Genomic DNA, 15,108 nt, shown 5'->3' on the forward strand with positions numbered 1-15,108 from the left:
CACCATCTACATGCTGCTTCTTGATCAGTTCATCGGCTGCTGTGGTCTGTGCTTTCATTTCTATGCTGACGACAAACAACTTTATCTCAGTTCCGAAACCTGTAACCACCTCCCTCCACAGTCACTTGTCAGCCGTCTGCATGAAGTCATCTAATCTGCTCGAACAGAGCTCTTGGTTGTGATCTCCAAAACCCTACTCTGGAGGATTGGACTTTTATTCAGTGACAAAGACAGTTGCCCCATTTCACCAACCCCAGAAGTTTCCAACCTGGGTGTCTTTCTGGACTCCACACTTTTAATCCAAGGTCATATCAAATCTGTCACCAAAGCATCTTTTACCTAGTATCTAATGACTATTTCTCAACTTTGGCCTGCTCACTCACTCTGAAGCAGAGACCCTAATCTATGCCTTTGTCACCACCTGGTTAGATCTTATGAGGGATTTCCACCAAAACCCTAGACAGCTTCAAGAAATCAGCTGCCAGGTCACTTACAAGATCCTTCTGCTCTGTTACAAACCTCAATGTCGTGGCTCCTCAGTGATAGAGTCTGAACTCTATCACCAATACACACACCCTAAGGTGATATGACCCTCAGCCATGGGTCTGTTTTCTGTCCCTTGCACTAACCTATAACTTTCGGGACAGAGCCTCCACCCCACGAAAAAGAAGCATTTAAGAAAGTGCCCCTCCTCCGGTGACCCATAATGGGACATATTGAGGGCATCACGGAAAATCTGGAGATTCAGTTGAAAAATTGAGGAATTTAGATGTTTTTCATTAACTTTGAATGGGGAGCTGTGATGTCCTTGACAGAGCCCAGTTACTCATCTTTGTAAGTGGAATAATGAAATTGTTTGAGGAGGTTTACGGAGGAGCTGCCAGCAATGCACACAGTGAAAAGGACTATGTCAGGGAATGATTTGTTCACAGGGGTAACGGTATCCATGGGTGCTGCTGAACTTGTGTGCAGCCCTGTAATTGGTCCACTTGATGGGACTGCTTCCTCTGGATTGAGCCAGTGATTGACAGCACACTGTTAAGGTGTAGCTGGAATCTTGCTCTCTCCTCTCATTACTTCTATAACCTCAAACAACAAGTAAGCAATCAATGAGACATGAAAGATCTGTGTAAGGGAAGTAACTGGTGAAAAGGTAGCTTTTAGAATTCAGACATTCTGCTCATCTAATTGGTTGGTTGTAGAGAAGAAGATACACATCTAGCTGAGAAAGTTGAGTGCAAGAGGAAGACAGCCTTCCAAGAGTCCAGCATCCCTCAGCATTTGTCCGGGAGGTGGACAAGCTGAGGACTAGCCCTTCAACCCCGGACCTGGGCCCACTGAAGGTCGCCAGGGATTGGCAGATGCAAGTGAACTTGGATCAGAGACTCATTTTTTCCCACAGATATCATAACAACTACTCTGCGACCAGACCTCGTCCTTTGGTCCAACTCCCAAAAACTTGCTTACGTCATTGAGCTGACGGTATCATGGGAGGATGCAATTGAGGAAGCATTTTAGCGTAAGAAGCTGCAGTATACCAACTTGGCAGCTGAGGCGGAAGAGAGAGGCTGGAAGATCAAGGTGCACACGGTGGAAGTCGGGTGCAGGGGCTTTGTTGCCAGTACAACAGCAAAACTGCATAGAGAGATTGGAGTCAGAGGACAGGCGCAACATCAGGCTATAAGAGAATTAGCTAACACTGCTGAGAGGACCAGTAACTGGCTATGGCTAAAGAGGGATGACATTACTTGGGCAGCTAAGGCAGTCAGCTAATTGTGAGACACACGCCAAGGATTGATCAACCCGTGGTGGGCCTGCCGCAGCAGAGAGCGTCAAAGGGGTAGAAAACCTAACACTAGAATTTTTACTGTGATAAACCAGAACCCTGGTTGCCTGATACAGCTGTCTCAGGGCCTCCTGGGGGCTGTGCAGTTAACCTCATGGTAGTGAAACCTAACAGAGGAATGTAAAAATGTTCCGCTCTTCTCCCCTCTGCTCGTTTTCCCTTTTCTGGGAGGCAGTGGGGAGGTACAGCCCCATCCGGCAGGGAGGTGTGGGATGCCAGAGCTGGCACCCCTCTGGCGCTCTCCTCTCTCCTACCTTGTCTCTTTTGTCTTACTTCTCACTATCACCTTTTCTATCCCTTTGAAGAAGTGAGGCTCTTTAAATATTAAAGAGGTAAGTATTACTTCTCTGAATTGATAAAATAAATTGTAGAAAAATTGTAGAACAAATGAAAGCGGGGTGGCTGCAGCTCAGGTGGCTCGATCCCAGGCTCCACCAGTCTGCATGCAAGATACTAACTGTGAATGTGTATGAATGTTAGAGAGTAAGCACTTAACAGTTAGAAAAAGTGCTTGTGTGAATTGGTGTTATGGAGGAATGAATTAGTTGTGTAAAGCTTTGAGTGCTCATATAGAGTAGAAAAGTGCTATATGAGAACCATAGAAGAGAAATAACAATTTAACATTAACCAGTGACACACTCCGGGGCCTGACCCTTGATGAGGGTGTCTAGTGATAATGGCCGAAACACCCAATGAATCCAAGGTCCACTACTGATGATGTGTCCTAAAATTGTAATATTATAATCTAGATCAGATTTCTAATCCCTAAACCTAACCAAGGATAGTAAAAAGAAACTAAAAAATGGCAGAATAGCTTGTGATAAAAGACCGAAACACCCTGCGAAGTTGAGGCACACAATGATGTGTCTTGCCGGTAAAGTTTCCAGGCTGCCTTTCCTCATAGTAGCCATCCCTCAAGACTTTCTCCATTTGAAGCAATAGAGCAACCCTAACCCATTATCAGGGATTGTAACATCTAGTCCTTTTATTGAATTAGTTGCAAGTGTACATATCTATTCATATAATATTGCATTGCAGCTAAAGAGCATCTAGCAGCAGTTTAGTTTAAATGAAAAGCTCTTCTTGTTTAACAGTTCCCCTCAGTTATATTTTTGTTTCTTATTTGTAATCCATAGAATTTTAGGTCAAACACTTATTTATACTTTGACTTTCTTGCTAAGGAAGTTTAATGTTGATAAGTGAAAGTGTGTTTGGTTTTTCAAGCTTGGTTCATATCTGAATGTAATGACAGTTTTTCTCTGAACACTGATTAACAATTTCTGTTAGAGGAAGTGGGGTGGAAGGAATCACACAACTAGCAATGTTTACAGTTAGCCTAGACAGGAGATGTAACATATATATTTAATTCATAGTAACCATTAATGTGAGCTAGATCTTAACTATCTCAGATAGTTATCTGAGATAGTTAAGATATATTTATTTGAGGTATTTATTTGAGGTATGAGGTACATTTGGATTTAATTATAGCATACACCACACAGAAAAACTCTTGAGATGAGTCATACAAATTTCCTGTGCTACTTCATAATTTACCCTTGAAGACTTTCCTCAACGCATCTCACACAGATAAACAGCACTGAGAGGAACTTTGAACGCTCAGCTATAATACTTCATAAAGAACAGAAAAATCTCTTCTGTGATCATGAACACATCAGTCATCACTACAGAGGGCCGGGTTTACGCTGGGGTCTTTGGCTGCATTATGGTGATAGGTCTGCCTCTCAACGCAGTCGCACTGTGGATTCTTCTTCGCCGTCACAGCCTCAAATCGCCCCACGCTGTCTTAATGGTCAACCTGGCAGTATCAGACCTGCTGGTCATCATCTCTTTGCCCATGAGGATCTACTTTCATGCCACAGGCAGATGGCCTCTGAGCAACATGATGTGCCAATTCATCACAATGCTCTTTCGCATCAACATCCGCTCCAGCACCTTCTTCATTACTTTCATCAGCGTGGACAGACTTCTGGCTGTGGTTTATCCTCTGAGGTCACGCCATCTTCGAACTTCATCCAATGCCTGGAAAGGAGCAGCAGTGGTCTGGCTATTTGTTCTGTTAATGAATGTCCCAGAATTTATGAAGTTAAAATATTTTAAAAACAGAAACAATACCACTTGTTTTGGACCTCTTGATTCTGTGAGTGCAACACAATCAGCAGTTATTTATTTGTATATGGCGTTAATAGTCACAATGCTAGCAGTCAACATTATTTGCACCGTTATGGTGTCTTGGACTTTATGCAACCGTCCCAGTGACACTGCAAAGATCAACAACAAGGTGAATGTAATGCTGATTTTTGCCATGAATTTGGTTTTATTCACGATCTGTTTCTTGCCTGTGCACATACGTTTAGCCACAAAAAGTTTTACCCATGTAACCCCACTTGCATGTCTTGCTGCTGTGAACTGCTGTCTGGATCCTCTGTTGTATTACTTTTCTTTTGACTCCTTTTGGAAGAAAAAGGAAGATGCAACGAACGGAGGAGAAATGTAGATGCTAGACATGATATTTTTGGTATGATATTTTCTTTTTGACATGCATTCTTTTCTTTTTTTTGGTGAACTAATTTGTTATTGCACAAAATGCTCATTTAGTTCAAGCATATTTTCCCAATTCCTAAATTCTGAAACTGAGCTTATTGTACTATTGTGTGTCTTTTGACTTGCCTCTCTCTGCTTTCTTGTCTTTCCACTCACCCCCGATTATTTGTGGCAGCTGGTGCCACAAATGTACTTGTGAAGCTTAGGCAGTGGGAGAGATAGAGAAAAGACTTGTTAGCTTCACAGTTTCATGAAACTATTCTTTAAATTTAAAGCTTCAGGACTGTAGCTGATTTACTGTACATTTTGTACACATGACGACTGAGGAAACAACCTGTCTTTATCTGCTGGAGAGTTTAAAAAAGACCTCCGGAAGTCCATGCCACAGAACAAGATATTGTCAAGCACGTAAAACAAACCACATTTTAACAGAAACCTTTTAAGTCTTCACACACTGTTCATCACATTGCTCTTTAACAACATCCTCTCTGGTGGCAACTTCATCCACGACATCAGCTGCATCATCAAAGGTTCAAATACCAAAAGAATCTAGGCTGTTTTATGAGAATTCATTCATTTTTTGCTAATTATTTGTAACATTTTATGAAATAAGCTTATTTGTGAAAATCAGGAAGTCTCAAGTTTACATGTCTCTATGCAAAATTCAAATCGAGAGCTCATTGCACAACTACTGGGGAAAAAAAGGAAATAGCTGGCTCTGTAACTGTGGAAACACTTTTGTGCGTTGGTGTAGACCTGCAGCCTGGTTTGGTTTGTCTTTTTCACAGTAAAACTAGTTTATAGCTGTAAAACAGTAAAACAAAATGGTAAAAACTTGCAACTGGTTTTAATGCTACCTGTTTGTCAGTGGGAGTTGGGAAAAATACAGCTTTTACATTTAGCCTTGGATACGGATGTTAATAGTATTGGTTCTAAATGTTGTCAAATTGTATAAAAAGTGTGTTTATTGTTTGTCAAACAAGATATTTCATTTAAAAATGTTATAACTATTAACGTCAACGGCCACAATCGAATTGCACCACCAGACTTCCTGTTGCAATATTTCACACTCCCTAGTCTATTCTACTCTCACTTCACACAGATAATCATCAGAGAGTGGAAGGTTTGCTGCTCAGCTGCAATTCAGTTCATAAAGGAGGAAGAAACTTCATCATGAACGCATCAAATGTCATGACAGAGGACCGGGTTTATGCTGGGGTCTTTGGCTGCATTATGGTGATAGGTCTGCCTCTCAATGCAGCATCACTGTGGATTCTTCTTCGCCGCCACAGCCTCAAATCGCCCAACGCTGTCTTCATGGTCAACCTGGCACTCTCAGACCTGCTAGTCATCATCTCTTTGCCCATGAGGATCTACTTTCACGCCACCCGTGAATGGCCTCTGAGCAATATGGCGTGCCTCATCATCACAATGCTTTTTCGCAACAACCTCCGCTCCAGCACATTTTTCATCACTTTCATCAGCGTGGACAGACTTCTGGCTGTGGTTTATCCTCTGAGGTCACGCCATCTTCGAACTTCATCTAATGCCTGGAAAGGAGCAGCAATGGTCTGGCTATTTGTGCTGGTATTGAATGTTCCAGAGACTTTGGACTTTCTAAAAAATGCAAACCACAGTAGTTGTTTTGATTTCAGTCCTGAATGGAGACCAGGTTTAACTAAAGATATAGCATTTGTATATTTTGTGTTAATAGTCACAATGCTAGCAGTCAACATTGTGTGCACTGTTATGGTGGCTTGGGTACTGCGTAGACATCTCAGTGACTCTGCAAAGATCAACAACAAGATGAATGTAATGCTGATATTTGTCATGAACTTGGTTTTGTTTGCGATCTGTTTCCTACCTTTGTCAATAGGTGTAGTTACAGTTAAACCTACTGAATTAAAGCCATTGATATGTCTTAGTGCTGTGAACTGTTGTCTAGATCCATTCTTGTATTACTTTTCCTTTGACGGCTTCTGGAAGAAAAAAGAAGATGCGGATCCGGCAAGAGAGCAGTAACCTTAGGACATGCTATTTCAATGTAATTCTAGTCACATTAAGGTTTTCCTATTTTCCAAAAAAGTGATTGTGTTGCAATGGGACAGGTATTTTGTTCAACTGTATTGGGTTTTTCTTTTCTTTTTTAGGTAATTGTTTAATAAAATGTTTCTGAAGCTTTGAACAACAATGATGGACTAAGATTGTAAAAGGCTTGTTATTAGAGTCAGGAAATTTTGGCAAAATTCGAACACTTCTTCTGTTTTCAAAGAATTGTTAATAGTTGGGGAAATATGCTCATCTGAGAATTAGACATAGAGGCAGATTTTATAGCACATAAACAGGAAAGGTGGAGTTGCTGGTAGACTTTTCTCAGCTTCAGTCAGAGACAATCTGTTACCCCTGTGATGGTGTTGTTCCTGTATCATCAAAACAATGTTAGTCCAGCTGCAACATCGCAACTGACCAATCACATTGTCAGAGCATTCAGTTTGCATTAGCTAAGAAGCTAACTAATGATATTAAAAACTATCACAAGCAAAGCAAGCTAAATTTGCCAAACAGCAAACCTAATTTGATAATGAATTTCTTATATTGCATTAATTAATAGAAAAAACCCACTTGAAACATTTACTATTTGTTCCAGAAGAGAGTTTATATAAACAAAGGTATTTTTGTTTTCTTTTTTCCACCGTTGCATAGCTTTGACATCACACAACGTGACTGGTCCATTGCAGCATTACTCTTCATTGTAATAATACTCATCTAGGATGATCAACAGTGCAGCTATCTGGTAATTGCTAATAGTTACATTTTTTAAATGAGTGTGCATATCAACCAGGCTTACATTCATACTGACTGTTCTGACCTGCCTGACCTTTACAAATTCCCCATGAAGTGCTGTTCAGTGTTCTGAACTTCAGCTATTTCAGCTGCTACTGAGGAGAGGGGCTGTGTGCTTGCCTGTGTGCAGGAGGAAGGTAAAGACAGCATCGATGACATCTAATCTGATAGCAATTTTTGATAGCAATTTTTAGTATCAATAAGTATCTGTTTATAAACACACAAACGCACATAAATATATATATAACCATAAATATAAAGCATCTTGCAGCAGTGAACAAAACTTGAGAAGACTTACTTGTTGAACAGTTTATATTTGAGTTTATTATAAGTTCTACTATGAAATTTGATCAATGGCTATTTATTCCTTAATAACCATTTGTGTCAATTATTTCTAAACTTTGTTAGATCTTATAAAACTATGTTTGCTTTTTTAGATAAGAAGATATTACATTAAAAAAAATTCAAAACCATGTGAAAAACAAATTGTTTTATTCTTTTACGTAAGTGATATAACTCTTAGATTGCATCATTACATTTCCTGTTGCAATACTTGACTTTTTAACCTCTCCAGTCATCTCACTTGATCACAGAGATGAATGTGTGAGTGTTGTGCTCAGCTGCAGTTTTAATCAAGGGTATGTATACATTTCTTTTATCGCCATGAGCACATTAAACATTCACTATGGCCGCACAGGTTTATGCTGGGGCAATATGATTATTTCAGACCTGCTGTTGGTCATTATCATCTCTTACTTTCATCTTTCCATAAATAATATCCTAATGAGTAGAGCTGTTAATATCAGCTGATATGTCACATGTTGCATTTGAAAACAGCGAACTTAATTTACGTCAGTAACCACAACCAGAGTTTCCTGTTCCTTACTAGCTCTCCTCACGTCACACAGATGAACAGCACAGAAGGACATGTTCGCTGCTTAGCTGCAATACTTCATAAAGGACCAAAAAGAACGTCTTTTCTGATCATGAACATATCAAACAGCACCACACAAGATGAACAGGTGTATGCTGGGGTCTTTGGCTGCATTATGGTGATAGGTCTGCCTCTCAATGCAGTCGCACTGTGGATTCTTATTATTATTTACCTTCAGATTGTGTTACTGGTCATAAGTCAACATTGTGTGCACCGTTATGGTGTCTTGGACTCTGCACAGAGATCTCAGTGACTCTGCAAAGGTCAACAACAAGATGAAAGTTATGCTGATCTTTGTCATGAACTTGGTTTTGTTTGCCATGTTCTTACCTGTGCCTATAGGTATGGCTACACATGCCAAAGAAATCATGCCGCTGGTATGTCTTACTGTTTCTAACTGCTGTCTGGATCCTCTGTTGTATTACTTTTCTTTTGACTCCTTTTGGAAGAAAAAGGAAGATGCAACGAACGGAGGAGAAATGTAGATGATATTTTTGGTATGATATTTTCTTTTTGACATGCATTCTTTTCTTTTTTTGGTGAACTAACTTGTTATTGCCCCAAATGCTCATTTAGTTCAAGCATATTTTCCCAATTCCTAAATTGTGAAACTGAGCTTATTGTACTATTGTGTGTCTTTTGACTTGCCTCTCTCTGCTTTCTTGTCTTTCCACTCACCCCCAATCATTTGTGGCAGCTGGTGCCCCTCCCTGACCCTGGGTTTGTAGGAAGTTTCTTCCTGTTAGAATGGAACTTTTTTTCTACCCACTGTTACCACAGGTTTGTTCAGAGGGGGTTCAGTCATGGAATTTTGGGGGTTTCATTCTAATTTTGTGGGTTCCTTATTTTATAATATAAAGCACCTTTGGGTGACTGTTGTTGTGAATTGGTGCAATATAAATAAAATCGAATGAAATTTTCACCAGTAACTCAACAATAATTGTCAGTTAAATGTACTTGTGAAGCTTAGGCAGTGGGAGAGAGAGAGAAAAGACTTGTTAGCTTCACAGTTTTATAAAACTATTCTTCAAATTTAAAGCTTCAGGACTGTAGCTGATTTATTGTACATTTTGTACACTTGAAGACTGAGGAAACAACCTGTCTTTATCTGCTGGAGAGTTTAAAAAGACCTCCGGAAGTCCATGCCACAGAACAAGATACTGTCAAGCACGTAAAACAAACCACATTTTAACAGAAACCTTTTAACTCTTCACACACTGTTCATCACACTGCTCTTTAACAACGAGATCCTCTCCGGTGACAACTTCATCCCTGTCATCAGCTTGGAACATCTGATGGCTGTGGTTTTTCCTTGACGCCATGCCATCTTAGACCCTTGTCCTGTGCCTGAAAAGGATCTGCGCTCATCTGGCTCATTTTGCTGGTGGAGAAACTACAGACAATGTGAGGTTTTGGAAGCGTTTGAACAATCTTGAATTTCTCAGGGCTCTAAGAGTCATAAAAAGGTTAATCTGCATTATCAAAGCTTCAAATACCAAAAGAATCTAGGCTGTTTTATGAGAATTCATTCATTTTTTGCTAATTATTTGTAACATTTTATGAAATAAGCTTATTTGTGAAAAACAGGAAATCTCAAGTTTACATGTCTCTATGCAAAATCCAAATCGAGAGCTCATTGCACAACTACTGGGAAAAAAAGGAAATAGCTGGCTCCGTAACTGTGGAAACACTTTTGTGCGTTGGTGTAGACCTGCAGCCTGGTTTGGTTTGTCTTTTTCACAGTAAAACTAGTTTATAGATGTAAAACAGTAAAACAAAATGGTAAAAACTTGCAACTGGTTTTAATGCTACCTGTTTTTCATTGGGTGTTGGGAAAAATACAGCCTTTACATTTAGCCTTGGATACGGATGTTAATAGTATTGGTTCTAAATGTTGTCAAATTGTATAAAAAGTATGTTTATTGTTTGTCAAACAAGATATTTCAATTAAAAATGTTATAACTATCAACGTCAGTTGCCACGATCGAATTGCACCACCAGACTTCCTGTTGCAATATTTCACACTCCCTAGTCTATTCTACTCTCACTTCACACAGATAATCATCAGAGAGTGGAAGGTTTGCTGCTCAGCTGCAATTCAGTTCATAAAGGAGGCAGAAACTTCATCATGAACGCATCAAATGTCACGACAGAGGACCGGGTTTATGCTGGGGTCTTTGGCTGCATTATGGTGATAGGTCTGCCTCTCAATGCAGTCGCACTGTGGATTCTTTGTCGCCGCCACAGCCTCAAATCGCCCAACGCTGTCTTCATGGTCAACCTGGCACTCTCAGACCTGCTAGTCATCATCTCTTTGCCCATGAGGATCTACTTTCACGCCACCCGTGAATGGCCTCTGAACAATATGGGATGCCTCATCATCACAATGCTTTTTCGCAACAACATCCGCTCCAGCGCCTTCTTCATCACTTTCATCAGCGTGGACAGACTTCTGGCTGTGGTTTATCCTCTGAGGTCACGCCATCTTCGAACTTCATCTAATGCCTGGAAAGGAGCAGCAATGGTCTGGCTATTTGTGCTAGTATTGAATGTTCCAGAGAGACTGGACTTTCCAAAAAATGCCAACATTAGTTGTTTTGATTTCAGTCCTAAAAGGAGACCAGGTTTAACTAACGATATAGCAAATGTACATCTTGTGTTAATCGTCACAATGCTAGCAGTCAACATTGTGTGCACTGTTATGGTGGCTTGGGTACTGCGTAGACATCTCATTGACTCTGCGATCAACAACAAGATGAATGTAATGCTGATATTTGTCATGAACTTGGTTTTGTTCACTATCTGTTTCCTACCTTTGTCAATAGGTGTAGTTACAGTTAAACCTACTGAATTAAAGCCATTGATATGTCTTAGTGCTGTGAACTGTTGTCTAGATCCATTCTTATATTACTTTTCCTTTGATGGCTTCTGGAAGAAAAAAGAAGATGCGGATCCAGCAAGAGAGCAGTAACCTTAGGACATGCTATTTCAATGTAATTCTAGTCACATTAAGGTTTTCCTATTTTCCAAAAAAGTGATTGTGTTGCAATGGGACAGGTATTTTGTTCAATTGTATTGGGTTTTTCTTTTCTTTTTTAGGTAATTGTTTAATAAAATGTTTCTGAAGCTTTGAACAACAATGATGGACTAAGATTGTAAAAGGCTTGTTATTAGAGTCAGGAAATTTTGGCAAAATTTGAACTCTTCTTCTGTTTTCAAAGAATTGTTAATAGTTGGGGAAATATGCTCATCTGAGAATTAGACATAGAGGCAGATCTTATAGCACATAAACAGGAAAGGTGGAGTTGCTGGTAGACTTTTCTCAGCTTCAGTCAGAGACAATCTGTTACCCCTGTGATGGTGTTGTTCCTGTACCATCAAAACAATGTTAGTCCAGCTGCAACATCGCAACTGACCAATCACATTGTCAGAGCATTCAGTTTGCATTAGCTAAGAAGCTAACTAATGATATTAAAAACTATCACAAGCAAAGCAAGCTAAATTTGCCAAACAGCAAACCTAATTTGATAATGAATTTCTTATATTGCATTAATTAATAGTAAAAAACCCACTTGAAACATTTACTATTTGTTCCAGAAGAGAGTTTATATAAACAAAGGTATTTTTGTTTTCTTTTTTCCACCGTTGCATAGCTTTGACATCACACAACGTGACTGGTCCGTTGCAGCATTACTCTTCATTGTAATAATACTCATCCAGGATGATCAACAGTGCAGCTATCTGGTAATTGCTAATAGTTACATTTTTTAAATGAGTGTGCATATCAACCAGGCTTACATTCATACTGACTGTTCTGACCTGCCTGACCTTTACAAATACCTCATGAAGTGCTGTTCAGTGTTCTGAACTTCAGCTACTTCAGCTGCTACTGAGGAGAGGGGCTGTGTGCTTGCCTGTGTGCAGGAGGAAGGTAAAGACAGCACCGATGACATCTAATCTGATAGCAATTTTTGATAGCAATTTTTAGTATGAATAAGTATCTGTTTATAAACACACAAACGCACATATATATATATATATATATAACCATAAATATAAAGCATCTTGCAGCAGTGAACAAAACTTGAGAAGACTTACTTGTTGAACAGTTTATATTTGAGTTTATTACAAGTTCTACTATGAAATTTGATCAATGGCTTTTTATTCCTTAGTAACCATTTGTGTCAATTATTTCTAAACTTCGTTACATCTTATAAAACTATTTTTGCTTTTTTAGCTAAGAAGATATTACATTAAAAAAAATTCAAAACCATGTGAAAAACAAATTGTTTTATTCTTTTACGTAAGTGATATAACTCTTAGATTGCATCATTACATTTCCTGTTGCAATACTTGACTTTTTAACCTCTCCAGTCATCTCACTTGATACAGCTAAAGATCACAGAGATGAATGTGTGAGTGTTGTGCTCAGCTGCAGTTTTAATCAAGGGTATGTATACATTTCTTTTATCGCCATGAGCACATTAAACATTCACTATGGCCGCACAGGTTTATGCTGGGGCAATATGATTGTTTCAGATCTGCTGTTGGTCATTATCATCTCTTACTTTCATCTTGCCATAAATAATATCCTAATGAGTAGAGCTGTTAATATCAGCTGATATGTCACGTGTTGCATTTGAAAACAGCGAACTTAATTTACGTCAGCAACCACAACCAGAGTTTCCTGTTCCATGGTAGCTCTCCTCACGTCACACAGATGAACAGCACAGAAGGACATGTTCGCTGCTTAGCTGCAATACTTCATAAAGGACCAAAAAGAACGTCTTTTCTGATCATGAACACATCAAATGTCATCACAGAAGACCGGGTTTATGCTGGGGTCTTTGGCTGCGTGATGGTGATAGGTCTGCCTCTCAATGCAGTCGCACTGTGGATTCTTCTTCGCCGCCACAGCCTCAAATCACCCAACGCTGTCTTCATGGTCAATCTAGCATTCTCAGACCTTCTACTCATCATCTCTTTGCCCATGAGGATCTACTTTCATGCCACTGGCACCTGGCCTCTGAGCAATATGGCGTGCCTCATCATTACAATGCTCTTTCGTGACAACATCCGTTCCAGGGCTATGTTTATCACCTTCATCAGTGTGGACAGATTGCTGGCTGTGGTTTATCCTCTGAGGTCACGCCATTTAAGAACCTCATCCAATGCCTGGAAAGGAGCTGCATTCGTCTGGAGTTTTTTGCTGGTGGTGAATATCCGAGAGAGTTTGGACTTCCTAGAACATTTGCAGGACCACACTCAACCTACCTGTTTTAAATCTTATGACTCTTACGAGCCTTTATTGAGTAAAACTCGATTAGCAGTTATTTACCTTCAGATTGTGTTACTGGTCACAATGCTAACAGTCAACATTGTGTGCACCGTTATGGTGTCTTGGACTCTGCACAGACATCTCAGTGACTCTGCAAAGGTCAACAACAAGATGAAAGTTATGCTGATCTTTGTCATGAACTTGGTTTTGTTTGCCATGTTCTTACCTGTGCCTATAGGAATGGCTGCACATGGCAAAGAAATCATGCCGCTGGTATGTCTTACTGTTTCTAACTGCTGTCTGGATCCTCTGTTGTATTACTTTTCTTTTGACTCCTTTTGGAAGAAAAAGGAAGATGCAACGAACGGAGGAGAAATGTAGATGCTAGACATGATATTTTTGGTATGATATTTTCTTTTTGACATGCATTCTTTTCTTTTTTTGGTGAACTAATTTGTTATTGCCCAAAATGCTCATTTAGTTCAAGCATATTTTCCCAATTCCTAAATTCTGAAACTGAGCTTATTGTACTATTGTGTGTCTTTTGACTCGCCTCTCTCTGCTTTCTTGTCTTTCCACTCACCCCCAATCATTTGTGGCAGCTGGTGCCCCTCCCTGACCCTGGGTTTGTAGGAAGTTTCTTCCTGTTAGAATGGAACTTTTTTTCTACCCACTGTTACCACAGGTTTGTTCAGAGGGGGTTCAGTCATGGAATTTTGGGGGTTTCATTCTAATATTGTGGGTTCCTTATTTTATAATATAAAGCACCTTTGGGTGACTGTTGTTGTGAATTGGTGCTATATAAATAAAATCGAATGAAATTTTCACCAGTAACTCAACAATAATTGTCAATTAAATGTACTTGTGAAGCTTAGGCAGTGGGAGAGATAGAGAAAAGACTTGTTAGCTTCACAGTTTTATAAAACTATTCTTCAAATTTAAAGCTTCAGGACTGTAGCTGATTTATTGTACATTTTGTACACTTGACGACTGAGGAAACAACCTGTCTTTATCTGCTGGAGAGTTTAAAAAGACCTCCGGAAGTCCATACCACAGAACAAGATACTGTCAAGCACGTAAAACAAACCACATTTTAACAGAAACCTTTTAACTCTTCACACACTGTTCATCACAATGCTCTTTAACAACAACATCCTCTCCAGCGCCAACTTCATCCCTGTCATCAGCTTGGAACATCTGATGGCTGTGGTTTTTCCTTGACGCCATGCCATCTTAGACCCTCGTCCTGTGCCTGAAAAGGATCTGCGCTCGTCTGGCTCATTTTGCGGGTGGAGAAATTATAGATAATGTGAGGTTTTGAAAGCGTTTGAACAATCTTGAATTTCTCAGGGCTCTAAGAGTCATAAAAAGGTTAATCTGCATCATCAAAGCTTCAAATACCAAAAGAATCTAGGCTGTTTTATGAGAATTCATTCATTTTTTGCTAATTATTTGTAACATTTTATGAAATAAGCTTATTTGTGAAAAACAGGAAATCTCAAGTTTACATGTCTCTATGCAAAGTTCAAATCGAGAGCTCATTGCACAACTCCTGGGAAAAAAAGGAAATAGCTGGCTCTGTAACTGTGGAAACACTTTTGTGCATTGGTGTAGACCTGCAGCCTGGTTTGGTTTGTCTTTTTC

General features: G+C 39.6%; 3 protein-coding genes across 5 annotated transcripts; all 3 read left to right on the top strand.

Annotated features, from left to right (window-relative positions):
• The first annotated feature begins 3,449 nt into the window (after window positions 1-3,449).
• LOC120443506 (lysophosphatidic acid receptor 6-like) lies at window positions 3,450-6,600 on the top strand. 3 transcript variants are annotated; one of them, XM_039622341.1, is made up of 2 exons: window positions 3,450-4,145; window positions 5,511-5,730. In XM_039622341.1, exons 1-2 carry the CDS (start codon window positions 3,510-3,512, stop codon window positions 5,583-5,585), a joined length of 711 nt encoding a protein of 236 aa, XP_039478275.1. In that variant the 5' UTR covers window positions 3,450-3,509; the 3' UTR covers window positions 5,586-5,730. The 3 variants fall into 3 exon arrangements, with proteins under 3 accessions (XP_039478275.1, XP_039478274.1, XP_039478273.1); XM_039622340.1 differs by lacking the exon at window positions 3,450-4,145 and adding an exon at window positions 4,372-4,382 and having other exon boundaries at window positions 5,511-6,600; XM_039622339.1 differs by lacking the exon at window positions 3,450-4,145 and adding an exon at window positions 4,388-4,938 and having other exon boundaries at window positions 5,511-6,600.
• Window positions 6,601-9,402: 2,802 nt separating this feature from the next.
• Window positions 9,403-11,327, top strand: LOC120432945 (lysophosphatidic acid receptor 6-like). Its single transcript, XM_039598377.1, has 2 exons — window positions 9,403-9,590; window positions 10,244-11,327. Exon 2 carries the CDS (start codon window positions 10,315-10,317, stop codon window positions 11,155-11,157), a length of 843 nt encoding a protein of 280 aa, XP_039454311.1. The 5' UTR covers window positions 9,403-9,590; window positions 10,244-10,314; the 3' UTR covers window positions 11,158-11,327.
• Window positions 11,328-12,901: 1,574 nt separating this feature from the next.
• LOC120432944 (lysophosphatidic acid receptor 6-like) lies at window positions 12,902-14,714 on the top strand. Its single transcript, XM_039598376.1, has one exon. It carries the CDS (start codon window positions 12,907-12,909, stop codon window positions 13,843-13,845), a length of 939 nt encoding a protein of 312 aa, XP_039454310.1. The 5' UTR covers window positions 12,902-12,906; the 3' UTR covers window positions 13,846-14,714.
• Window positions 14,715-15,108: the final 394 nt, after the last annotated feature.

Source organism: Oreochromis aureus, linkage group 14 (assembly GCF_013358895.1).
Source record: "Oreochromis aureus strain Israel breed Guangdong linkage group 14, ZZ_aureus, whole genome shotgun sequence".
Lineage (NCBI taxonomy): Eukaryota > Metazoa > Chordata > Actinopteri > Cichliformes > Cichlidae > Oreochromis > Oreochromis aureus.